Source organism: Hydra vulgaris, chromosome 06 (genome assembly GCF_038396675.1).
Source record: "Hydra vulgaris chromosome 06, alternate assembly HydraT2T_AEP".
Lineage (NCBI taxonomy): Eukaryota > Metazoa > Cnidaria > Hydrozoa > Anthoathecata > Hydridae > Hydra > Hydra vulgaris.
This window is the reverse complement of record NC_088925.1, coordinates 3982551-4010000: the sequence shown is the minus strand read 5'-3', so window position 1 is coordinate 4010000 and position 27450 is coordinate 3982551. Positions and strand designations below refer to the sequence as shown.

Below are 27450 nucleotides of genomic sequence, written 5' to 3'. Positions count from 1 at the left end.
TCAATAAATCCCGGTTTTGATTATAAATTTGCAAAGAATTAAACTGGAAATTATACATATGAAGTTGAGCCTAATTATTACATAAACCTAGGATGACAAGATGACTTCAAATTCCTGTATGAATTATGTGAAGCTTTTTTTTTACTTCAAAAATCAAAAAAGATTGTCAAAAATTAAGTGGCTTCCTCCATTGCACAGTGTAAGATGGAACTCTTGAGCATCATTTGTTCTTATTGCCTATTTATTTATGCCAACACAGAGAAAAATCTTTGATTCAGCAAACAATTGTTTAATGATAAATCGTATGATCATATGATAGATGCAACTAGACAATCAATAAACCAATGTTTTATCAATTATTTAACATTTTTCAGCTTATTATGTAAGTATGGCCACAACAGTTTCAATATATATATATATATATATGTATATATATATATATATATATATATATATATATATATATATATATATTATATATATATATATATATATATATATATATATATATATATATATATATACATATATATATATTAGTGTCATGAAATTTTTTAAGCAGACATGGCACAGTAGTTGCGCACTTGCCTCAGAACCAAAAGATCCGTGGTTCAAACCCCACCTCTGGGCAAGTTTTGCGATGTCGGTTTGGAAAGAGGCGTGAACTTCTGATTAAATACTCATCCGCGATGTTCTGTGATAAGACCGTAAGGACTTTTTGGGGCACCTAAAACAATAAAAAAGTATATATATGTATATATATATATATATATATATATATATATATATATATATATATATATATATATATATATATATATATATATATATATATATATATATATACATATATATATTTGTGTGCGTGCATCTCTTGAACGTATATTGCTTTATGTATAAGGGAACCTATTGCACCTTTGACCACTTTTTGCTTTTAGTCATTTTTTGCGCAGTCTGTTGAGTAAATTTAAACCATTCAAACTGTATAATATTCTCTCATATTTTGCTCAAAAATTATACTTAGGACTTTTTTTTCGTTCAACCAAGAAGTATCTTATTCCCGCGTTTTAAAAAAAAAAGTCAATTGGTCAAAGGTACAACACGTACGTTGTACCTTTGACCGATTCGCATTATTCCTTTGACCAAAATGTTATTATTAAAAGATCATGCAATGTTTGAACCTCTTTAATATTTTAGCTTGTTATATATTATATAGCACCTTCTGGCCCTCCTTATGCCAATAAAAAAACAAATCTAACTAATTTGTAATCAATCCTAATTGTCTAAAAAAATTAAATTAAAAAAATCAATCCTTACAATCTTGCAAAGACTTGTGTATCGAAGTTACGATACTCAGTCAGTATTACTAATAGTATTTCTAATTTCTTTAAATAAAATCAGTTATTATTACTATTTAGATAAAGTCACATGTTTTCTTTAGATGCTACTTGCATGAAATAATTAGGGTTAAGGTCCAAAACTTTAAATGCAACTTAATTGTACAAAACATGTTTTCTAATATATACAGTTATTTTTAATATTTTAAATAATATAAGAGCAAAAAAATATTTTTATAACTTATATTAGCTGGCGGTCGATATATTAGCTGGCGGTCGATATATTAGCTGGCGGTCGATATATTAGCTGGCGGTCGATATATTAGCTGGCGGTCGATATTCATTTACATATGATCATAATGCTTTTTATAGGAAATATTTTAATGATGACCACAAAAAATACAATAATAAAAGAGTATAATATATTAATTATACAAATAGTCAGATCAACATTAAACATAAGATACTGACGTTTAGATGAACCGTGACAAATATTTGGTGGTAGAAGTTTAATAAAAATATCCTCAAGTTCCACATCATAAAGATTGTCATCTTCTCTTATAAATTTGTTACAAAAGTCTTCTGATTTCTTAAGATACATAATTTTGTAAACTATACCAACAACTTCTATAACTGAAAACCTGCTACATAAAGAATAGAGTATTTCTTTCCGGCAATTAAAAACTTGACAATTAAAAAATTTCCAGAAACAATTTCACTTTCTTTATCAAGTATATTCACTATTGGCCTATTAGCTAAAAAGTCAATATCAGTAAAAATATTTTCATTAAATGGATAAAATTCAGTACAATTAAAACTGTTTACAATATTATTTGGTACAAAAGCATTAGGATAAGCTTGACCAACAAGGTAGATATATCATAAATTGTAACTGGTTTACTAGCATTGCCTGGTGATATTATCCATTTGTTCATGGCATTGTTATAAAAAGTTTTAAATGGTCCAAAAACACCACAATCAAGAGATTGCATTTTATGGGTTGTGTGAGGATGAAATGTCATTACAACTATGCCCAATTTTTTTGCTAACTCAATAACAGAAATGTTTACATGACTCTTATGATTATCCATTAACAAAATAACAGGTTTTTCAACTGATGTTTGCACATTAATAATAAAATGTTCAAGCAATTTCACAAAAATTACTTCATTTGACCATACAGACTTAGCTGCCCCTACACTTCCAGGAGAACAATTATAACATTTAGTCTTTGAATTTAGCACGTGGAAATACCAGTAATGGTGGGATGCTATTTCCAGTAGTATTTGGCTGCCATAATTGTTACATTATTGCCTCTATCAGCACTGGTCAAGCTCCCTATTTGTTTTTAACCTTCACTTAAACTCATTTTTGTTGAAGCACAAAATTCACTCCATTATGCAAATAAGTTTCGGAAATCTTTTTGCGAAAAACAACAACCTTGTTCCTTGGCCTTTTAAACTAAAATATATTAACAGAACTAATTAATTATTTTTATACATTTAATTCCCTATAGTTGTGCAGAAATTAGGTAATTAAATGAACTTGAAAATAATATTGCTTCAGCTGTTCAACTAACTAAATTAACAAAATTGATTATTCTAAGTGTAGTAGTGGTTCAAGAATAAATAGCAAATTGCATTGAAATTCAATGGAATTATTTCATTACCATTATACTAGATACAATTTTGCATTAAAAAGCAATAAAGCACTGACGCCTAATAACGTAGATAATAAATTTTATTAGCTTTTCCTCTTAAAGTCCTCAAATTACCGAGGAAAGTTTTTGTCGGTCAAAGGTACAACGTTCGAGTCTGGTCAAAGGTATACGAGATGGGTTTCTTTAATAATTATCGTCTAAATCCCCATTTACGGTCAGACATAATCCTCCAAACTTTTCCATAACAAAAAAATGATGTTGGGTAATGTTTATAATGTCGCAGATGAATCAAACAACAATTCATCATAGTTTTAAAAGAATAAGATTAACAAAAATATTTACTTTTTAAGAGCCAAATCTTATAATTACTTGTAGATCAATACCATCTATCCCAAGTATGATGTTTTACGGTAAAAAGAGTTGTCATGAACTATTATTTCAAATGGCACTTCACGTTTTTTTTAAATAATAATAGTAAGCTGACAGAGTAGAGTGACTAAAGGTACAACGTGGTCAAAGGTACAACAGGTTTCCCTACACTATGGTAAAAAAATTTAGTTTGCTTTTATGCATTTTTATTAAGGTGTACATATGATCAAACAGTAAAAAAGTTGTTAAGTTTATGATAATAGCCTAATATTTTAAATATTTATAACTTTAAAACTTAATTTATAGCAATATAACTTTCAATATAGTTAAATACTTTATTTATTCTCTTTTTTTTCCTTTTTTCTTTTTCCAAACTTCTTATTTTTAAAAACTTATACTACTACTAACGAAACAAAGAAAATTTTTGTAAAAAAAATGCACGTTGTAGAATAAGTCATTAAGTTCTTCTTTGAGAACATTAAGTAAGCAAATCTATTGAATGAAATTTTTGCCTTAAAAATTGTGTTCAAATATATTTTCCAACACAGCTAACAGCTAGATATGTTCTCAAATATTTTGCATATATTATTTTTACTGGCAAGTATACGAACGTTCTATTTTATTTACAGAATGCATTAGATTAGAGAAAACAAAAAATGTCTTTCTTTGTTCAAGAAGATTTTATTGATTCAATGGATCAAAAAATTGATGGACCCTGGATTTAGTTTAAACATAAATTTTCATTCAGCTGAAGTTTGTGAAAGCTGCACAAAAAATTTTGTTTTTAATTGATAATTTTTTATACATAATAATTAATAATAGACAGATAATTTAATGAACTGTCAGTCTGGCTGTAGAGACTTCCTTGTTGAATGGTCCTTATCATATTAACAGGTTGGGAAGAATGATACAAAAATATAAAAAGAAGTTGCCATTTTTGCTTTTTGCTGCCAAGGATACAAGTAGTGGTTACAAACTATTTAAATTTTCTTTCAAAGAAAATTAAAAAGGTTTCTTGAAAAAAAAATTTTCTTAAAACTCCATCAACTAGTTGGTCTTGGTATTTGTACCTTTACAACAAAAAGCAAGTTTAAAACCTCTATGCCTTAACTATTTAAAGAATCGAAATTTTACTGAAAGATATGCTTTTTGAGCGTTAAATAAAATATTTGCTGCTGGTGTATTAAATATTGAACTTGCAATAAGCGCATTTTTTGTCGGTCAGAAACATATTTTCTGTTAAAGTGAGACCATTCACTTTTAACCATCTTAAACTTGTTAAAAAAATCAGAATCTTCCAGATCATACAATGTTTAGAATAATGAAGCAGGGGAGAAAAAATGTAAAAAGATCAAGAATACAGCCTCGTACGTGTTAGGTACAATGATAGCTTACTTAATAATAATAATAGCAATGATAGCAAATAATAACAACTCAAAAGATTAATAAAAATGTTGTTGTAAAATCTTAAATAGAACAACTTAAGAAATTGATAGAAACTTTTTGAAAACAATGTTATTTATTTTACTGATCTATCTATGCGAGTAATCAAAGTGTGGTTTTTCAGAAAATTGAATCTTTTTTCATCTGTAACACGCGTTGGTATTGGTGGAGGACATCTAGAAATTTGTTTGACTCATCAGCATTAGGTTTTTAGTAAAGAAACCAGATTTAGACCAAGGATAAACAGACGATTACAACAAGCATTATTAGAAATCATTAAAATTTAAATAACTTTTTGCAACTTTTTTAATCCAATCAATTAAAATTTTGAGGACTCAATTTCATCAACATTATTCTTTGGTTATCTATAAGTTGCTTATTTCCTTTTCTTGACTATTGTCTTTTTAGAATGGGTTTCAATTTGTATTGGTATAGAACAAGTACCCTTACCACAGCATTATCTTGATCAACAGAAGATTCAGAAGTGTTTAATTAGAAGATGAACATGATATATTACTCGATGTTACATTCACTGCTGTGCATAAAAACAAGTCACTAAAATGGTTTGTCTTTCCAAGAAAAGCGCTTAGAGCAAGTAGTTGCTAACTTAAACTTGCTGAAGCTACGTTCACTGCTAGCCATTGTCAGCAATACGCCTAGTAGATAAATAGATCCACTGTAAAAAAAACACAGGTGTTTTTAATTATATTGAGTGTTTTTAATGGTAATAGTGTTTTCTTAGCTACCATTTGTCAAAAACAGTGGCTATAAAAACTGGCGTGTTTAATTTTCTTTGTACATGTCTTCTCCATCTATATATATATAATGTTTTTCACAGTCAGGTGTTCTTGTAACATTTTATAATCCTCTATAATTTTGTCCTTTGGTGGTAGTTTTTCAAGGTCAAGTAAGAATCTTCATATTTTCTTGTTTTTGAAGAACTTGTTCATTCAGTTTTCTGAAAATGATTCATTTATGCTAATTAGGGGCAAGAAAACATCATTTTTGAAAGACTCTTTTGTGCTAGTGAAGTGCCCAAAGCTTGATTGATGCAGAAAGTTGTATAGGTTCTTTGAAAAACTCCAAAAAGCAATATAGACTTCACCAAATGATTAAACCCTGTTTAATATAACTACGTTGCTGCGGCAACCACAGGATTTAAATGAGGCTTGTGAGTATTCTGCTGAAGTTTTAATTTCAAACACCTTTTCGAATTGCCACCGTATTAGACCCGTTGTCATAGCCTTGATCACTACAGTTGCTTAGGTCTAGCCTACAAGACTTTATTTCTTCAATTATAAGGTTAGAATGAGCTTTACCAGTCAACTCTTCCCACACTGCATATCCAATAAAGCTTTCTTGGACAATGACTATATTTTGCTTCATTTTCTTCATGAACATAGCGAATGGTTAGAGAAGTTTGGTCTTTTTGACAAAGGTCTGGAGTGCAATCCATAATAACTAAAAAATACGTTTGACACTTTACTTTGTTTACGACAGCTTCTTTTACATACGAAGCTAAAAGGTTAATTACCTTGTTTTAAATATTGACATTTAGTATTTGTGAACGTCTTTCTCCATCTTCAATTTGCCATAAATGCTCCATAAAAATTGATCAAAGTTGACGAAGTAATCAGATAAGACCAAGGAAGTTCCCAATATTTTTGGTGTACAGCTTTGATAATCTTCCACGGAATGCAATACTATGTCCGCCAAGTACAAAATTGTTGATACTAATTTTAAGAATGCATCTCCACCGTTCTGTATGAATTTGTTGGATAAGACCTTGATTGACAGCTCGTTCATTTTTTATCTTGATTGTTATTTGAATCCATTTTTTATAACAACTAAAACGAGATGGAAATGTCTTTTTTAGACTTGCTCTGTGAACTTTGGTTGGAGAAACCTTCCTTTTTCCCAAAATGATTTTGGAGTTGGGGCAAACATGGCCAGGAAGACAATAAGTTGTATCAGTTTCTGGATAGTATATAAGCCATCTCCTCCTACTTGTTCACCATTTCTTGCTACCCTGCTTCAAAATTCATTTGAGAAATAGCGTTTTTTGGTTTTAGGATATTCTTTATTGTTTTTAAGGAAAGGTATTAGATTCAATTTGATGATGAAGTTTCTCTCTCTCTCTTACAGTCAGCCATTCCGGCCAAGTGGGCGGGTCATTAGATAAAAATCTGTAAGTGCAAAAAATCTTTTGTAATTGTAAAGCTATCATCTGCTTCAACTACTATAGACTTTTAATTACATTCAGGTTCTTTGTTTTTCTTTGATGTTTCCTTAGATTTTTGGCTGCAAATGATGAAGTTGATAAACATGTAGAAAAACTAGCTGAAGAAGTTGAACAGAGGGTTACTCACATTATCTTCTTCTTGGTTAGATTGAGAAAGAGTGAAGGTCTCACTAGATAATTTTAAGGAGTTTTTATCACAAAATTTTTGATTCACTTGGTTGTGAAGAACTTAGAACTTAAATGAAAAGAATGTGTTAGTTCTGGCAATTTACTTAAAATAGCTTCATGGGCTGCTTCAGAGTTCTTGGCAAACTTGTTTCTCTGAGAGCCTAACATTTAACATTTTCACTAAAAAAAATATTCAAGTTCAAATTAACACTGTAAAACTTTGTTTGGAAACATAAACTCTTCATAATGTAAGTTTTTTAATTCATCATTCAAGGCACTTCTGATTAAAGTCTGCAACCCTCTTTATTACAACGTATTTATTAACTTACTTTCTTGTCGATTAATTTATTTTATTATCCGCGCAAAACAAACATGAGTTCAGCGTTAATAATTAAAAGTATTTTAAAAAATAATACACGAGTTTGTAGTCTCAGTTCCGTTCCATAAATTATCTCAAAATCGTTTAGAAAAGCAAACATTTTGAGTAATTAATTGTTGAGCTAATATTTAAATAAACTATATTATGGCTTACACTCATGCTGTTATTGGATGTAAAAATACAAGCAAGTGCAAATGCAAGCTAAATAAATGGGATAAGTAAATGCTTAAACAACACAGTTGTGCACGTTCTGAAAGCCTATGCACTTGTCAAAAGCCTTTTTTTAAGTTAAATAGTTATTCAATAAATTCATAATGTAATAAAATTTATTTTTGACAACAAAATGTTTAATTTTTTATTTTACATCAGCAGACCCACTGCCAAATTTTTTCTTCAAGGATAAAAACGACTTCAAGGCGATAGAACTCCGCATTTTAAAATCGTCAAACTTTAGCTTCCATAAATCTTCTACTTGGTTGTTTTGAACATTTGTTATTTGAGAAGCAGAATATTACATATTGATATTACTTTCATATAAAAATTTTGCCAAAATTATAATATTAAATTAGTTTTACAAAAAAAAAACTTTTTTTCCGAAATCAAACCGTAATTTATTATTTTTAAAAAAACAAAATTATAATTTAAAACTGAATTACAATTTTCCTTTAAATTTCATAAAAATGCATTCTGGCGCTGAAAAGATGAGTCATAAAAGGTTTCATGGCCCATAGTGTTTTAAAAAGTTTACAGTTTTAAAAAAAAAAGGAGTGCAAAAAATTACCTAAAAATAATGCTGTTAAGTTCTAATTCCTTTTAAATATTTTGAGCATTAGAAAGCGTAATTTTGCGTGTGCATCTTTCGCTGTTCACAGACTTTAAGGGTATTAGCTGTTTCTATTCTAGTTTTAAGTCTGCAGATTTCGCTCCGTTTATTGGGACTAAACAAGAATAAAAGATTTTTAAAATTAGTTAATTTTATTTTTTTATTTTCAGTCTTTTTTACAAATATGTATATAAATATTTATATATTATATATATATATATATATATATATATATATATATATATATATATATATATATATATATATGTATATATATATATATATATATATATATATATATATATATATATATATATATATATATATATATATATATATATATATATATATATATATATATATATATATATATATATATATATATATATATATATAGGTGTGTTCAAAAAATACCCGTAAATTTCGTTTTTTCAATAAAATATTTATTTATTCGTCTACATTAATGTAGAAAAGATAGAGTTTGAGAAAAGTTTAATTAACATTAAACTTTTCTCAAACTCTATCTTTGGGATAGCCTCTAGTTCATTCAGCGATGCGCTTTTAATTTCATCTATGCTTGTGAAACAACGGCCATTTAAGGTTTTCTTCATTTTTGGGAATAATAAAAAATCACACGGAGCATTGTCTGGTGAATATGGAGTTTGGGGCATGATTACAGTGTTGTTTTTGACCAAAATGTTACAAACAAGCAACGACGAGTGAGCAGGTGCATTTCGGTGGTGCAAAAGCTATAAACTGTTTTGCCATCAATCGGGGCATTTTTTTCGGATTGTTTTACGTAAACGTCGCATAACTTCAAGTTAATACTCCTTATTAACTGTACGACATTGTGGTAAGAACTCATGATAAACTACGCCATTATAATCAAAGAAAACAGTAAGCAAAACCTTAACAATAGATCGAACTTGACGTGCTTTTTTCGGTCTTGGTGATTCAGGGTGCTTCCATTGCAACAGTTGTGCTTTGGTTTCGACGTCATAAGCGTACATCCATGTTTCATCACCAGTTATGACCCTTTCAAGCAAACTTGAATTGTTGTTGACGTCATTTAGTAACTCCTCAGTGATGTTCATGCGATTGTTTTTTTGGTCAAAATTCAGCAGTTTTGGAATGAATTTTTCTGCGACTTGTTTCATGCCCAAAACATTTGAAAATATGTTATGACATTAGTCAATTGATATGTCAACTTCCTCAGCAACTCTTATTGTAAATCGGCAATCATTAATAACCATTTTTTCCACTTTTTCACATTTTCGTCGATTATTGACGTGCTGGGTCGACCTGAGCGTTTGTCATCTTTAACATGTTCGTAACCATCTTGGAAATGCTTATACCACTTGTAAACACTTGTTTTTTTCATAGCAGACTCTGCATAGGCTTTCTGCAACATATCACACACTTTGTTACACTTTATTTCATTTTTTAGTTAAATTTAATACAAATGTTTTGACTCTTTAATTCTTCTATTTTTTAAACAAGCAAAAATTGCCGAGCTCATAAAAACACGTCGAACCTTAGAGACTACCACAGACAAAGTAAACAATGAATATAGCTGAGAATTTTACTTTAGTGGCATGTATACCAACATAAAAAAAAAAGTTGACAATCAGACTCTCCATACCCGCGAAATTTAAAAATTCCGGGTATTTTTTGAACACACCTTGTATATATATATATATATATATATATATATATATATATATATATATATATATATATATATATTATATATATATATATATAAATATATATTTATATATATAATATATATATATATATATATATATATATATATATATATATTTATATACATATTTATATATATATATATATAAAATAAATATTGATAAATATTAAACAAAAAAAAATTGTTTTAGTATAAAAGCAGCTTGCTACGTTTCAAATAGTTATGGAAAGTTATGGGCAGGTTACTTTTTTTATTATTATTTTATGATTTAAACAATAATTTTAATATTGATAATCTTTTTATACGACTTATGTTTTTATATTTTTGGTCAATTATAACAATATAAATTACGTATATACATTTTTACTTTTCTTATTTTTTTTTTTTTTTTTTATATTCTTAAGTATATTTTTATACTTGAGAATTTGCCTAATAAGCAGATAATTAAAATTTAGTAAAATTTTTAATCACCTATAATAGAGAGAAAAAGAGCCTCTATTAAAAATCTTTCTTCTGAAAAACTGATAAATATTGATTAGATTACCCCACATTACCCCATAGATCAAAACTACCCCACCCTATCCAATTGTAATATTATATAAGGTAATGCTAATTCTGATAACAAAAATTTAAACTGACTATGGTAAAATACAAAAGTTTTAAACAAAAGCATGCTTGCAAGATTGTTTTGTTGCTTGAGCTCTTTAGTTTGTTAAGTAGTTAACAACTGTTTACAGTTACGCTTTTTTAAATGTCTACAAACTATATATATATACAATAAACTTTTCTATTCCTGTTTAAAACAAAGCGTAGAGTATTTATGGAAAATTTCATTAAATTAAAATAAAAATATTTCTTACTTATTTTTTATACATTTTAGTTTCGAGTTTTATCTTTCATTTTTTTAATTTTTAATTTTATCTTTCAACACAAACTGTAATCACAAGAGTTGTAATAAATAACCAAAATGTAGTACTTTATTTACTATGCAATATTTACAGTACAAATTACAGTTCAATATTACAAGTACAAGTACAAAATACAGCACAGTATTACAGTACAATATTTAAGGAAAGCTGGACTGCATTAAATGATTCTTTACTATTATTAAATCAGTTTTCTAACATACTAAGTTTTATTATTTATTATAGGGGGGTTTAAAAATGAAAAAAAAATTTAATAAAACTATGTAGTTCCAAAAAAATAAAAAATTGGAGTGTAAGAATTCTAAAATAATTAAAATAATCATAAAACTAAATATATTTTATGATTAGTGGCCACAGATCATTAAACCTGAAAATTGTATCTTATTCTAGATCAACCAAATCAAAAAGTTGCCTTCCTCCTTCTTTTCTTGATGGTCTATATCTACCGAATCAAAAAAATCTAAAAATCTTCCTCACCCAAATCCCCCACCCCCAACTTAGTTCTTAATTAATGGCGACGTACATTAGTAAACAAAATGATATAAAAACAACATTGGCAAATGATGTTGTTTCAACGTACCTTGCAAAACTTTTTAAACGTTTTATTAACGTATGTATAAGGTAGGCAAGATATAACGTAGGTATAAGGTTGGCAAGATATAAGATCTTAAGCTGTGTCTAACTTTAATTGTTTTTAATTGATTAACTACGTTCCTGTCAATTCGCATTAGACTTTTTGTAGAACCTTAAAACAAAAGTTATTCAACACGCAAGTAAATACCAAAATAACGAACATCAGCATAATTTATGAGATATCAAGGTTAGATATCTGCATTCGACAAATCACATTTATCACAAGATTTCTTTATCTCAAGAATTTAGTAACAAATGTACATGTAAAACCTTGTATTAAATATACAAAATATACATATGCAATGTATTATTAGTTATTCTAATGTGTAATAAGATATACAATATGTATATTAAAAATACTAATAACGATAAAACACTTTATATAATAAATGCATTAGCATGTATTATGACATTAAATATATTACGAATGAGATTAAAGATTTTTTAATAATCGCTTATGATCATGTTCTGATGTTTATATATGAAAAATGAATTCATTTCAAAGATTTTATAAATTTACATTTATTTCGCTGTTGTTTTACAATTAGTTAACAATTACACACTCTCTTTCTCTCTCTTTCTCTCTCTCTCTCTCTCTCTCTCTCTCTCTCTCTCTCTCTCTCTCTCTCTCTCTCTCTCTCTCTCTCTATATATATATATATATATATATATATATATATATATATATATATATATATATATATATATATATATATATATATATATATATATATATATATATATATATATATACATATATATATATATATATATATATATATATGTATATATATATACATATATATATATATATATACATATATATACATATATATATATATATATACATATATATATACATATATATATATATACATATATACATATATTTATATGCTATATATATATATATATATATATATATATTTATATATATATATATATGTATATATATATATATATATATATATATATATATATATATATATATATATATATATGTATATATATATATATGAATATATACACACACACACACACACATATATATATATATATATATATATATATATATATATATATATATATATATATATATATATATATATATATATATATATATATATATATATATATATATATGTATATATATATATATAATACTTTATGTGTGTTGCACGTTAGATATAGATGTTCGCATAGGTTCAGTTCTGGGTCATCACAACTCAAGTCGAGAGTTATACGCTATACACAGAAATAAAAAGCTATATATGAAGTTTCATTTGACATATAAATCATGGATAGCTGTAACTAACGACGAGTTTATAATGAACATTTTGAACGGTATTGATTGGAAACGAGTAAAATCTTTGGAGGGAGATTTTAATCAAGTTTTTATCTTTGGTACAAAGCATTGGATGGGTGAGTAAATGATAAATAAACAGGTGTAGATAAATTTGTATTGTTGTAAACAAGTTGCGAATAACTTTTCAACTTAATAATATTATTATGGAGCCTTAAAATACAACCAAGCTTAGAATATATCATGGGTGTAATACAATTGTTTAAACTTTGTTTATGCTTAGTTTTTTAATCAAATCATAATTATAGCCTATATAACTATATAAAATTAACCATAAAATTCAAAAAAACTATGTATAGAGTAAATTTTTGCTAAATTAGGCAGCATATTAAATAGGACTTTTTTATTTTAGTTTTATTTCTTTATGTAATTTCAAAACAAGAGAGTTTTGTTCTTACGCTTTTTTCGGATTTGTACAGAATATTTCGTCAATTTGGATGGTGTATTTTATTCGGTTTTTAATTGAATTTTTAAAACATTCTTATAAAAATTAAAACAATTATGATTTACGAAAAGTATAAAATCATGTGGAAAAGCTGTTAAACGGAAATTGCTATGTTAAACCCCATTCACAGAACACAAACCGCATTCAGAAAACTTGTATTTTTAAAATTTTGTTGTAAAATTAAAATAAATAAACAAATTTAAATAAAAAAGCTTTTGCAGAATTGACGTAAATCAAAGTTTAAAAACAAAGTTTACAAGTTATATTTTACAAGAAGTTGGAAGAAGCAAGTTAAGGCTGATCTTAATTACTACGTTGTTACTGGTTTATGCATCTGAAGAAGCAAAAAGTTACGTAAAGTTTAAATGGTTATGTAGCGTTCTTTATCTCAGTTATAAAAATCATGTCAGTACTGGTCCGTTAATTTTTTTAGTAGCATGAATTATTATTTATTTAATAAATAACTAATCATTATTAAAATTTACAACAATTTCCTCGAAGAAAATGTTTAAACTATAAAAGTTTAATAATGATTACTTATTTAATAAACAATAATTCTTCCTTCAAAAAAAAATACTGAAATACTTTAGTTTTATCAACTATGCTTTATCAACTTTGTTAATTTATAGCGTTTGGAATCTACCAATAAGGTGAAATAAACCAATTGGTTTATTTCACTTTATTGGTAGATTCCAAACACAATAAATTAACAAAGTTAATAAAGTATAGTTGATATAATTAAAGTATTCAAGTTATCAAAGTTTTCTCAAACCATTCAATCATAACCTCAAAGGAACATTTCAGAAACACCATAAAAACATTTCAGAAATACCATAAAAACATTTCAGAAATACCATAAAAATATTTCAGAAACACCATAGGTCATTTTTGTACAAAAATAATGAAGCGCGGAATCATGTTATATGAGGGTAGATACATGTTAAATACATGTCAGACTTTTCAGTCAACACTTTATAAGGCGTTGAGTGAAAGGCTGACTAATGTGGCTTCTCAAAGAAATATGTATCTACCCTTAGGTAATATGATATCGTGCTTGAAACTCATTTTTGTCTAAGAACGTTTCTGAAATGATCCGTTCAAATATTAACTAAAAACATTTCACAATTTGAAATTTTTAAGTTCAAATTACAATTTCTACTCAAGAATAACTCTTTGTTTATTCTTTATTTATTCTTTGTTTATTTTTTGTTTATTTTTTCTTTATTCTACAAATAACAGCAATAAAAAAATACACGCCAACTAATCAATTAATTTGATCCAATTAAATAGCTTTTGTAAGTAATCTAAATTTATGTTTAAACTCTATTAATAAAATTTAAACTCAGTTTGCATCAATACAAAGTGTCACAAAAGAACATCTTCAAGCCAACTTGTTAGGGGTCGTCCATAAAGTACGTACGCCAAAAATTTTGAAATTTGACCCCCCCCCTCCCCCTTGTTGCCGTGCGTACTTTTATGTCCCCCCCCCCCCCTTAAAAGTACGTACGTTTCTCAAATACCCCCCCTTCCCCCCTCAAATATCCCCCCCCCCCCATCCCTCCTTTTTTTTTTTTTCTTAATTAAAAAGTTTAATTAAAAAAAAAAAAGACGGAGGCTACCTTAGATACTTTATACTACCCCAAAGCTCTTTGCTTACGCATTTTAAAAATGTCTTCAAGTATAAATGCAAATAATAATTTAAATAAATTTAAAATTTACCAATGTAAGTGTGTATTTGGGCGAAAGGTTTATGCGGCGGCAATAGTCGACGGAGATCTAAGTTCGATTTTCGGTGAAATCTCGGAAAACTTTTTTTATTTTTTTAACGAATCAAATGTAAATAAACTATACTTAAGGTGGACGTTTTTTTCAGGCACCCCTCTTTAGTAAGTAAAAAACGAGTCTAAGGTGAGATCAGTAATATTGAAAACAAAGGGTAAAACCCAGTGGGAGGGAGCAACAGCAAATTTTGTGCCCTTTTGCTATTTTAAGAAGCTTTTTATTTTAGCAAATCCTAGCGGTCTTTGAGACGCCATTGACACGTTTTTTTTGGGGTGACTCCGTCCCATCAACCACGGCCCTCAGGTCTTACTCAGGGCCAGTATATAAGGGCGGGCATGTGTGCATGGGCCCCCTCAGGATTTTTTGATGTTTTGATTTTTGATGATAGAACACTTTCACACAACGTGCAAACTTAAGTTTGTTAATATGCCAAACGAGGTGGCCTTGCAAAAAATTTGGATGGCGGAGGCCATCCAAATTTTTTTCCAAATCCAAAAGTTATAGCCATGCAAAATTTACACCCCTCTCATTTTGGGGGTCGGGAGGATAAGCGTTTTAAGGCTTTTTGTTCACAGGCCTCCGCCATCCCGATATTTTGCAAGGCCTCCTCATTTGGCATAGGTATAAACAAACTTAAGTTATGAGTTTGCACGATGTGTGAAAGTGTCCTATCTGCAACATCAAAAAATTCTGAGGGCGCCCATACATGTGTGTGCATAGAGGAAAACTAGACCCTCTACTTCATATACCATACATCTTTTTATGTTGGCAAACTAGAATCTTTAGTCAGAATGTAACTTTTCTATTGATTAGCTGGTTAATTGTGATAAATTAGAAAATCGAAGTACGTACTTTTAAATTGAACCCTCCCCCCCTCCTCCCATACGCTTTCGTACGCTTTTTGAAGACCCCCCCCCTCCCCCCTATGAGCGTACGTACTTTATGGACGACCCCTTAACAAAACGTCACTAATAATAGTTTAGTGACGTAGTACATTCAAAACAACTTCAAGCAGTTGATGGTGTATTGCACTCAAAAGTGAGAAAATTTTCGAAATTTCAAAAATAATTCTAATACAATATTTCCATATTATTGAATCCAATTTTGGAATCTATTTAAATATTTAACTAATCTGTTGGTTATAAAATGTAAAAATTTTGGTTGAAATTTTTTTTAGGTTCAATTTGTCCACGTTTCAGTTAATTTTTGCAAATTTTTTGTCAAAATATCTCTTTTTCTTTGACTCTTTGGTCAATTTTTTTTTTTTTTTCAAATATATAATTATTGGAAGTATATTTTTAACTTTTTGAGAAATCATAGAAAACAGTACAATGGTTTTGCAGATTATGTCACTCAAAACATTTAGACTTTCTAGATATCAGAAAACAGGAAAAATTAGAGAATCAAAGCCGGAGTCTTTTTGGAACTATGCATCCCGGTGGAGCCCCAAATGCATTTGTTTAAAACTACAGGCTATGGTTACAGTTTTAACAAAAAGCACAGAGAAAAAGTTACTCCTTGTTTCTTTATGATGGAAAATACATCATGTCCACTCCTAAAGCATGTCTAATCTTTTCATAGAATTTGCGTTTAAATTGCACATCCAATAATCATCTAGTGCAATGTCTTTCCACTTTCTTTATGCTTTTTAACTCAACTTTAGGTTTTGTAACTCACCTTTAGGCTTTCTAACTTAACTTTATGCTTTCTAACTTAACTTTAGGCTTTCTAACTCAACTTTAGACTTTGTAACTCAACTTCTATCTTTTACTTTAATTAGTTTTTACTTTAAGAATTTCGTTCATCGTAAAGCTTACTCTTGGTATGTGGCCTCTATATGGAAACTAGCCGGATGTGAAAAAACTGCAACACCTGTTGGTTTACAAATCTGTTTACGAGTCTAGTAGTTAAACAAATTTATGATAAGTAAACATGTATTAGTAGTATTAATAAAGCAGCATACTATAAAAAAGTAATACAATAATCTAATGAAAATTTAGGTTAGTTTTTCTAGCTTGCGATACTCGTGTTTGAATCGCTATCTTTATTGTTAAGAATGTTGCTAGCTATTTGCTAGCTGATTTCACATTGGGAAGTTACTGAGAAAGGTGATAAAATTTCTGAAATGCCCTCATAAGTGTAGTGGAAAAGTTTTTCTGTTTCCTTAAAAATTACGTTTTTAAAAATTATGTTTTTATAAAACACGGGAGTGGAACGTTAATTTCTGTTGATTTAACATTTTTAATAAAAAATATGTCATTCCTTGTTAATTAATAAACATGTTAAAGCAAAAAATTTTAACAAAAACGATTGTGCTGTTATATTTAAGTTATTGTAAGTATGTAGACGCTGGCTAAATTTGATGATAAATGGCAAACGTGAGAATATTTGTCGAACAAACACGTTGTTACTGCTGTCTGATTAGCTAAAGGAAAATGTGTTGATTTTAAATGTAAAATAATAAAATTTAGAGCTTGCATAACCACATTTAGACCTTGCATAACCGTATTTAGACCTTGCACAGTTAACAAGTTAAAAAACATTATTGCAAGTTAATCTTCAGAGGTTGCATCAATCAAATTTAGAGAAGAATTGGAAATTTTTCAACAATCAATATAGAAAAATAATTTATCTTACAGAATATTATTTGGTAATGGTGATAGTACCATATATAGTACCTTAAATTAGTTGGCAAATCATATAGAGAAAATATTATAAATATAAAATAAGTTGGAACAAGTTGGAACGAGATTAAGAAACATAAAGAAATCAAAAATGTTTTAAGTGATGGTAAAAAGTTGGGTGTTGCAGGATGTTTAACCAAAAAAGTAACAAATATACTTGAGCATTGTTATGAAAAAAAATTATACACATCATCGCTAATTTTTACAGCATGAAGAAGTCTGTTGCGGTACCTTTTCGTTTCTCTGAAAGCTTTGAAAATAAAACTTTGTTTCGGTTATGCTTATGAGCCTACACTTCCTTATTTAAAGTCAGATAAGCCCCTAGGCCGATCTACATGGTTCCAACACAACTTACAGCCCAGGCCTCTACATTTAAAGTAAGTCAATATTTTAGCAATTTGAAACCTTTAAATAATTCGAAATTTTTAGAAAATGTTTTTTTTTTTAATTTTATTATCTTTTTTATATAATGGATTTATTGAACAAAATAAGTTTTAACAATTAAAGCATCATATCGGGCACAGATTTCATTTCCTAAGATTGATAAAAGGTTATAATAAAGTACATATTTATTTAATTTTAAAGGTACCATGCCTCAGGGTAAAGTAGAGCAGGTGTGCAGTAAAGTTTTTTTACCGTGTTTTTAGAACCTAAAATTTACTCAAACTTTTAATAGAATAAGTTTCTAGTTAGATGGAACTATTTAATAAAATAAAAAAAGTATAAAAGTTGGTCTAAAAAAGAAGTAGAAAACAATCTACTACACTGATGAAGTCATACTTTACTCAATCTGAGAAGAAAATACAATTCTCTATTATATCAACTGTTAGTAGTAGTTAGTTAGTTGTAAACGCTGTAACTGGCAGAGCCAGTGAGTGTGTTATCAGGCACACTTTGACAGCCGATTTGATCGATTGCTCGTCATCCAGCAATCAATTGCTGTTTTAAAGCTGTTGACTGAGGCGATTTAACAACTTCTTCTGGCAGAGAGTTCCACACATTCACTACTCGATTAAAAAAGAAGTTTTCTCTGTGCTTATGTTTTATCATTTCCTTGAAATATGTAAAGCAGTGACCTCTCGTATGATTATTAACTATTGGAAAACAATTGCCTTTTTCTAATTTGTCAATATTATTCATAATTTTATACATTTGTATTAGATCTCCTCTTTGGCTCCTTTCCACTAGAGTAGTTAGGTTTAATTTTTCAAGTCTTTTTGGATAGGAAAGATTTCTGATTAATAATACTAGTTTAAAAACTTTGTGCTGGATTTTTTCGATATAGTCACAATCAGATTTATAATATGGAGATCATACCGGAACTGCAAACTCTAGTAATGGGCGAATAAAAGTAATATAAAGCAAACAAAGTAATTTATAATCGAAACAAGCAAATGACTTTTTGATACGACCAAGCATTTGATTTGCTTTGTTAGAAGCATTAATCACTTGATTTTTCCATTTTAAATTTGCATTAAAAAGCACTCCAACATCTCTTTCTGTATCTGACTCTTTCAGTTGAATACTGTTTAAATTATATAAATATTTTTTGTTATTATGACCATAAAGCATAACTACACATTTTGATATGTTAAACAAAAGAAGCCAAGTTTGAGACCATTTGTAGACAATATCTAGATCATTTTGAAGATTAGTAGCACATTGTTTTGAAGATAATTGAGAAAGCACTTTTGTATCATCGGCATATAGTTTGGTTACATTATGCAATTTTTTGGAAGGTCGTTAATGTATAAAGCTAATAAAAGTGCTGCAATTACAGACCCTTGCAGTACACCACTAAAAATATTAACCCATTCATAAATGATTTCACCTTGAACAACTCTTTGTCTTCTGTTTTCTAAAAAGGCTCTGATCCGATTAAGCATCAGACCAACCAAGCCGTACGCTTTTAGTTTGGCTAACAGTCTTTTGTGTAGAACGGTGTCGAAGGCTTTAGCAAAATCTAACAAAATTACATCAACTAGAATACTATCATCTAAGCTCGATGAAATGTAGTCAATGCTTTCTAAAAGGTTAGTGTTACATGATTTGTTTCTAACAAAACCATGTTGCGCTTTTGCTAGTAGATTATTTTTATACAGGTACTCTTCCATTTTAGCTTTAATTATACTTTCCATAATTTTACATGGAATAGAAGTAAATGAAACTGGACGATAGTTGATGGGAAGAGTCTTATCACCTTTTTTGAATAGAGGCGTTACATTCGCTGATTTAAATTGAACTGGAAGCTAACTATTAATTAAAGAAGCCCTAATAATTAATGTGAGAGGAATAGCAAATGCTTCCGCACAGTTTTTTAGAAGAAATGAATGCATATTATCAGGACCACATGCTTTATTTTGATTAGAATTTTTAAGTTTATTTAATATCATTTCCTAGCTGATATCATTTGGATATCATTTAGATCAACAAACTTTGAATGATTCTCGTTAAATTCAACTGTGAAATGTGGAAGTTCTTCTTCAATTACGAAAACATCTTGGAAACATTTATTGAGTAGATTAGCTATCTCTCTAGGTTCTTGAGTTAGATCACCATTAGCTTTTTTTAACGCTCTGCTTGATTCTTTGATTAGTTGTTGGCTGTTTAGGTATTTATACAGAAGCTTCGGGTTCGTTTTGGATCTTTTAATTAAAACATTTTCATATGTAAGACGAGCTATTTTAATTTCTTTTTTCACTAACTTGCAAGTCAGTTTGTACTCTGTAGACAGAGTAAGATCTCTCCATTTACAAGCACAATTCAGGTATCTAAGATTTTGCTTTTTTTTAATTAGAGTTTTAAGATCATTTTTGATCCATGGAGCAATTTGTTTTTTTATTTGAGATACGTCAAACACTGAAATGAATTGATTATATGATACATTTGAAAAGTGAATTAGATTGTCATGCATTTCCTGAACAAATAAAGTTTCAAACAGCATTACTCAATCAATATTTGTAATAAAGTCAGAAATTTTATTGGTGTCAGCCTTTTTGTAATTAAATTTTAAGTAACTGTGCGATAAGTTATTAACCATAATTTTAATAATAAAATCAAAAAAGATGACCAAATGACCTTTATTTATGTTACCAAGGACAGATCTTGAATCAATAGCGCAGATGCTTCCCGACTGAGTTTTGAAGATTAGATCAAAAGTGTTAGTGGCAGAATTATTTGATATTTAAAAAGTTGGAACATTTACATGTTGATACAGATAGGTTCTGGTAAGAGTTTCACTAAAGTTATACTTGATACCATTTTCATTTTTAATGTTTTTAATGGATCCATTTGACCATACTATTAACGGGAAATTAAAGTCTCCTGTAATAAGTAAGTCTTTGTATCCTTTTATATCAATATAGTCTTTAGTCTTTTTAAAAACTAAATCCAAGTCGTTCATGTCAACAAAATTGTTGGGTCTGTAGATACAACCAACTAAATACTTGTTGTTTTTAAGGTACACTGTAGCCCAAATTTGTTCAATTTTACTTAAGTTAAAAACAGCATCGTTTAGCTCTAATAATTTAATAGTTTCAGTAATATATAGACAAACACCACCACCTGTGGGCCCATCATTACTGTCTCTTCTATTTAGATTATAGCCATTTAGATTTACAACCGAGATGCTTTTGAACCATGTCTCACTAACAGCTATGATTTGTGGACGGTAAGTGTCTACTAATACCTTAGATTCATCAAATTTATTTTCTAAAGAGGTATCATTTAAATACATACATTTTAAAGCATTTAGTCTGTTTATATATAATGGCTGAAAAGATTCTGTTGAGTTAGTACTGTTGAGATTTAATTTTAACAATCTGATTTCCACGAATGTCATATCGAAAGGCCGAGTCTTCAGCAAGTGTACTGCTTGCTTCGTTTCTTTTCTTTCTTAAATTATAATCAAGACTTCTTTGTGCTTCAGTCAAATCTGGACTTATTTAAATTGATTTGTAATCTTCTTTCTCTCTCAAATTTTTTTTCTGCAAGAAGAAGTGGATTTCTTAACAAAACATCACTTAGTTTAACTATTATTGGACCTGGTTTAGTTGTATCTTTAGATTTTACTCTTCTTGCATAAACTGGTGAAACACTGCTTTTGCCAGGTACATTAAAAATCTCTTTGATTTTTTTGCTATTATCTGTTTTTTCATCTGTTAAAAATTCAATTTCAGATTCAGGTATTCCATAGATAATTACGTTCTTTTTTCTTCTTTCTCTTTCATTTAACTCACTTATAGTTGCATTTGCTACAGCAAGCTGGTCAGCTGGTTTTTTAGCATTCTTAGCACCTTGTTTTATTACTTGAACCCAATTGCTGCTAATGTTTGAAGGATTTACTACTTTTTTTGCTGATTCTAAATCTACTTGGAGTTTTGCTATTTCTTTACTCTTCTCATTTTTGTTGTGCTCGAGTAGATTTAATCGATCAGCAAGGGTCATGAGAAACTTTGATATATTCCCACACCACTCATGTAGCTGTTTACTTAATTCACTAGCTCTGCCATCAAGTTTTTGCCAGTTTTTCTCTTATAGAAATTCTGTAATCATTTTGATAAACCAAACACAATTCTTTAAACAAGTTTTTGATAGGAGGGCTACCACCCTACAACAGTGGATTACCTTCGGGTCGTGAAATGTTTAAGTTTATTAGTTAGCTTATTACACAGGGACTAAAAAGTTTCAGAATTTTTCCGTAACTATTTTTTTTATTTATTTATTTTATATTCCTAATATACGTTGTTTTTTTTAATTTTGCAAATTTATTAATTTTTAAATATGCTAAAACTAAACAAATTATAAGTTGTGAACACAGCAGGAAAAAGTTCGATTAAACTTTAAAACAAATGGTGATTTAGAGGCCGCTGTATTTAAAGTAACGCTGTGCAATAGTATTTATTTTGTACTTTTTATACAACGAAATAATTTAATTAGTTTTTTTGATTACAAAATAAAAATGTTTTTGCAAGTTATTCAATAAATTTTTGTGCGATAATTCCAACTTTTTTTGTGGGTTTTAATAGAACCTTTTTATGGTGCAAAAGCGTCACTTTGTCTTTTGTTGCGCCTAAAATAGGTAGCTTTTAAATATAATGCAAACTCATATCTTGTTTATGTTTTTACCTATAATGCTTTGCAAAAACTTGCAGTGATTGGAGAAGGATGGAAATAAAAAAAAAGTCCAAAAGGTTAAATCCCGGCACCCAACATGTTGCAATGAGTTAAAACATATTTGTTAATTTTAATTCAAAAAAATATTTATATTTATCTAAAATATTAAATTTTATTTGGTGGGAGGAAAAACAAGATATTTTTCCCGCTTGAAACACTTTAATCTTTGCAAACAACTTTTTTTATTACTTATTCATTTATTTACAAACGACTAAGTTAGTTTTATAGGCTATATTATTAGGAAATACAGAATGAGAGAGGCAATTTACAAAAATGGCAACCAAGGTGTGTTTCTTCGTATGATGCCATTTTTCTAAAATCTTCTTTTACGTGTCTACAAATGTTCTCACAGTTTAAACAAGTTTCACACCCATAACTTCATTCTGGGAAAATTATTAATGTTCTTTCATTTCCAATACCAAAAATATACTTATAAATAAATATAAATTTTCAACGATAAAAGCTTTTGAAAAAAAGTTTCTTACGAGGTTGCACCATGTGAAAAAGTTAATTTTTCAGACTTAATTTTTCAACTTTAAAAAGTAAATTTATTTTGGGTAAAGCAAATTTGGATCTGAGCAAAGAAAATTTTTAAAATTCATCATACCATTTCGTTTTTTGTTTAAAGTTGAAGAAAAAAATTTAAATAAAATGTTTAACTTAAAATTGCATCATTACTGTTTTTTAAGAACTGCTTTGATATAAAACTTAGATCTTTCTATCAATAAATATCAATATAAATTTTTAAAGTATTGCATTAATGACAAATAATTAAAAAACTTCGAAAGTTTGAATGCGGCATTCATATGTATGTCGTACATATATTGGCTGATATTTATATTGAATAAAAAAGCTATTAATAATGTACAATTAAATTTTACATTTTTTTCCAAGGAGCTGAAAATTAAAATTCTCTTAAATCTGAAGTTACCAACGCGTAATGATGTGACATGATGAGTTACAAACAAGTAATGATGTGGATGTTTTAAGTGCTTCCTTATGATGGCAAGCAAGCTTCATTCCCTCTGAACAGTATTATCAAAGGTTCTCTTGAGTCTCTGTTTGAAATATCCCAGTTTAATGCTGAAAGTTATAATTTTGTGTATGTTGATGGTAAGTTTGGACGTGATTGGTCTTGAAACCATAGTTATAGCTATCAGTTTTCTGATTCACAAGATGTTGACTTGAAGGGAACAAATTATATTGGTTCCTTATTGTGTCCCCTTGAAATTAAAAATGCAAACAATCTAGTATCTAGACTAATTAAATCTCAAACTCAATTATTTATGCTAGACCTGTTACTCTTGTGAAAGCAAAGGAAAGTAGGGACAGTGTGAAGGAGTATTTTAAACAAACTCTCAGTCTCACTGGCTAAAAATGCAACTCAACTTACTCTTTTAGAAAATGGTTTACAAATATTTTTAAAAACAGAGATAAGTATGGTTTATGACAAAATGGTAGTAGTTTTTTACCACTGCTGCAACTGTTCTAGGAGTAATGCCTAAACTTAGCATGCATACTACAGGGGTTTACATAGATAAAAACTACACTAATACGATCAGTACTTGAATGAAATTAGTAAACTGTAACATTTCCAACAAAGATGCCGAAAGGTTAATGTCATAAGTGTATAGTTGAATTTTCCGCGATGGCAACACTTACAATGAACCAATGGGAACTGCTTTAATCACAGATGGATCACTTATTAATAGGTACTCTGAAGAGCCAGGATAAAGTTGGAAAAAATACACCAAGGCTTATAAATCAAAAACAAATTGCGAGGCAAAACATAAGTCATTTCAAATAAATACACATGACATTTACTGCAGATTGATGATAAGAACACATCCAACAATTGCCAATAAAAAAGGCTTTTGCAATGTAGTAAATGTGGAAAACTCGGACATACCATAAGAGGGTGTAAAGTAGATGTGAACAGTGTCCTTACCGAGGAAAAAATGATAACTCAAGAATGTTTTCTGCGATAGTATTAAAAAATAAAATAAATTATATCTTGTATATTTGTGCTTAATATTAAATTATTTTGAATTCAAATATATTTGATTTTGAATATGATGTCGTTTCCCAAAGCCATATATTAACCATAACACATGCCAGAATCATGTAAGCTGACCCCAAAGCAACCTAACCAGCTAGTGGCATGTTGTTTACAGAGACCACGGCAATATTTGTTATATGGGCCGGTGGTAGATACGCTTTAAAAAATATTTTAATACTCTAATTTTTAATTTATATTTTATCTGAAAAATTTGAAAAAAGTCTCCGTCATCCTTGCCGTTGGTTCCTTGGTTCCTTAATTGGTTCGCCAGGTCAGAATGCACAAACATAAAATTTGGCCTCAGAATAAGATTCTTTGGCCTAAAATATTGTTATAATCAAATTTTTGCTAGATTTTATAAACAATTAACAGAGTTTTATTTTAAAAAAACAGAGCAACAGAAATTTTTTAAATGGCTATTGGACAAAATGGTTGATTTTTATTGCCAAACAAAGTCAAATTTTCCCATCAACAACTCGGTATACTTTTGGAAAAACACAAAAATCGCAATATTAAGAACTATCAAGAAGAAATCTGAATCATATTTGTGGTCAAAAAAATTTTACCTTTTTTAAAACAAGAACCATCGAAAGCGTTATGACTACTTTGAAAGCAAAAATTCTTTGAAACCCGAAAATACACGAGATATCACAAACTACGTTCATTTTTCAACAAGTAGACAAGCAGAAAGCAATAAAAAATATTTTATAATATCCGGCAGAAATTTTATAATATCACACAGAATGTTATAATATCCAATAACGATGTTAAGATTTTTGTAGTCACAGTGTTATTCTGGACAAGTTATTGTGAAATGCTTCTTTAAGTGCTGTACGGATTTTTTTTTACTTGTTTAATGAATTTTTTTAAATTTGTTTAATAAATTATTTTTTGTTAAATTATTTTTCAGCCAATCAAAATATATTTTTATTTGGTTGGTTTACTTTTTTACTTCTTTTAGAATTCTTTAAAATATTACAACGGTCATTTTAAACCAGAGTTACTCAGTTATGCAAACAGCAAAATCATTTTCAATGAATTATCAAGAATCGTACACCCAAAACTGAGTGATACTTACACCTTAAAGTATGTGATACACCCTAAACTGAGCAAATTCACAACTCCCACTAAAAAAAGATAAAGTTTATAATTATTTTGTTATTTACAAAAAATTATTTTTGATATAAAAGTTAGGATTAAACAATATATAACTATAAAACTAATTTAGCAAAGCACATTGTTATAAAGAATTTTTTTTTTGGAAATTTATCACATATATATGTAATCAATTTTGATATATATCAAATATTTGGTATATATATCATATATCTAATTTTAAACATAATTGTTTCAATCCAATTTTAAAATTTCAAATTAATTTTCTTACCCATAAAAATAAATTCCTTCCTCCAAAAACTAACAAATTTTTTTTTGTTTTAATTTTCTTAATTTTAATGGAACATTTAATCTATACTTCATTTTGTATTTCAAGGTAACAGCGAAGGTTTTTATTTCCGGAATTCTACAGACGATATGTGGGTTCAGAGAGCAAAGTGGAATCTTTGAATTATTTTGAACTCAATACTCTTTTACAAACAAAAATACTATGTATTTAAGTATATATATATATATATATATATATATATATATATATATATATATATATATATATATATATATATATATATATATATATGTATGTATGTATGTATGTATGTATATATGTATGTGTCTACTTGTATGTGTGAGTGTGATATTTATGTATATATAAATACAAAGTGTATGTATGCATATATAAAAGTTAAATATTTTTAATAAAAATATCTTTTTATTTTAAAAAAAATCTATTTTATGCTTAAAACATTTTAATTTGAGATTCCACAGAATAGTATGCAAAATCGATTTTCACGAACTATAACTAGTTTGTGAAAACAATTGTAGGGAAGACCTGGGCAAGTTCGGCATTGGTGCATCTCTACTTTTGAACTATTCTTGTTTTCTTTTATTTATTTTTTTATGAAAAAGCTTAAGGAGACCTTTGAAATAAGATTTTTAAAATTTCATATTTAGCTTTCAGTATATTTATAACTGTTTGTTGGGTCATGTTAGGTCATACCCTGTTATTGGGGTTAGTTAACGTAGGTGTTTTTTTAGGTCCAAACAAACTATAAAAAATGTTATAGGTGGGTCAATCTGCCCCAGCCTTTGGTTGGGGCAGATTGACCCACCAAAAGTTGTGCATTGCTTGTGCATT

General features: G+C 28.4%; 1 protein-coding gene across 1 annotated transcript in view; it reads left to right on the top strand.

The window, feature by feature from the left end:
- The window catches only part of LOC101236582 (uncharacterized), a 39491-nt gene extending 12708 nt beyond the window's left edge, over nucleotides 1–26783 (top strand). Inside the window, exons 5-7 of the mRNA XM_065798304.1 lie at nucleotides 10320–10369; nucleotides 12874–13110; nucleotides 26689–26783. Coding sequence (XP_065654376.1) covers nucleotides 10320–10369; nucleotides 12874–13110; nucleotides 26689–26762 — 361 coding nt within the window. The 3' untranslated portion in view covers nucleotides 26763–26783. The remainder of the gene's footprint in view (nucleotides 1–10319; nucleotides 10370–12873; nucleotides 13111–26688) is intronic.
- Nucleotides 26784–27450: the final 667 nt, after the last annotated feature.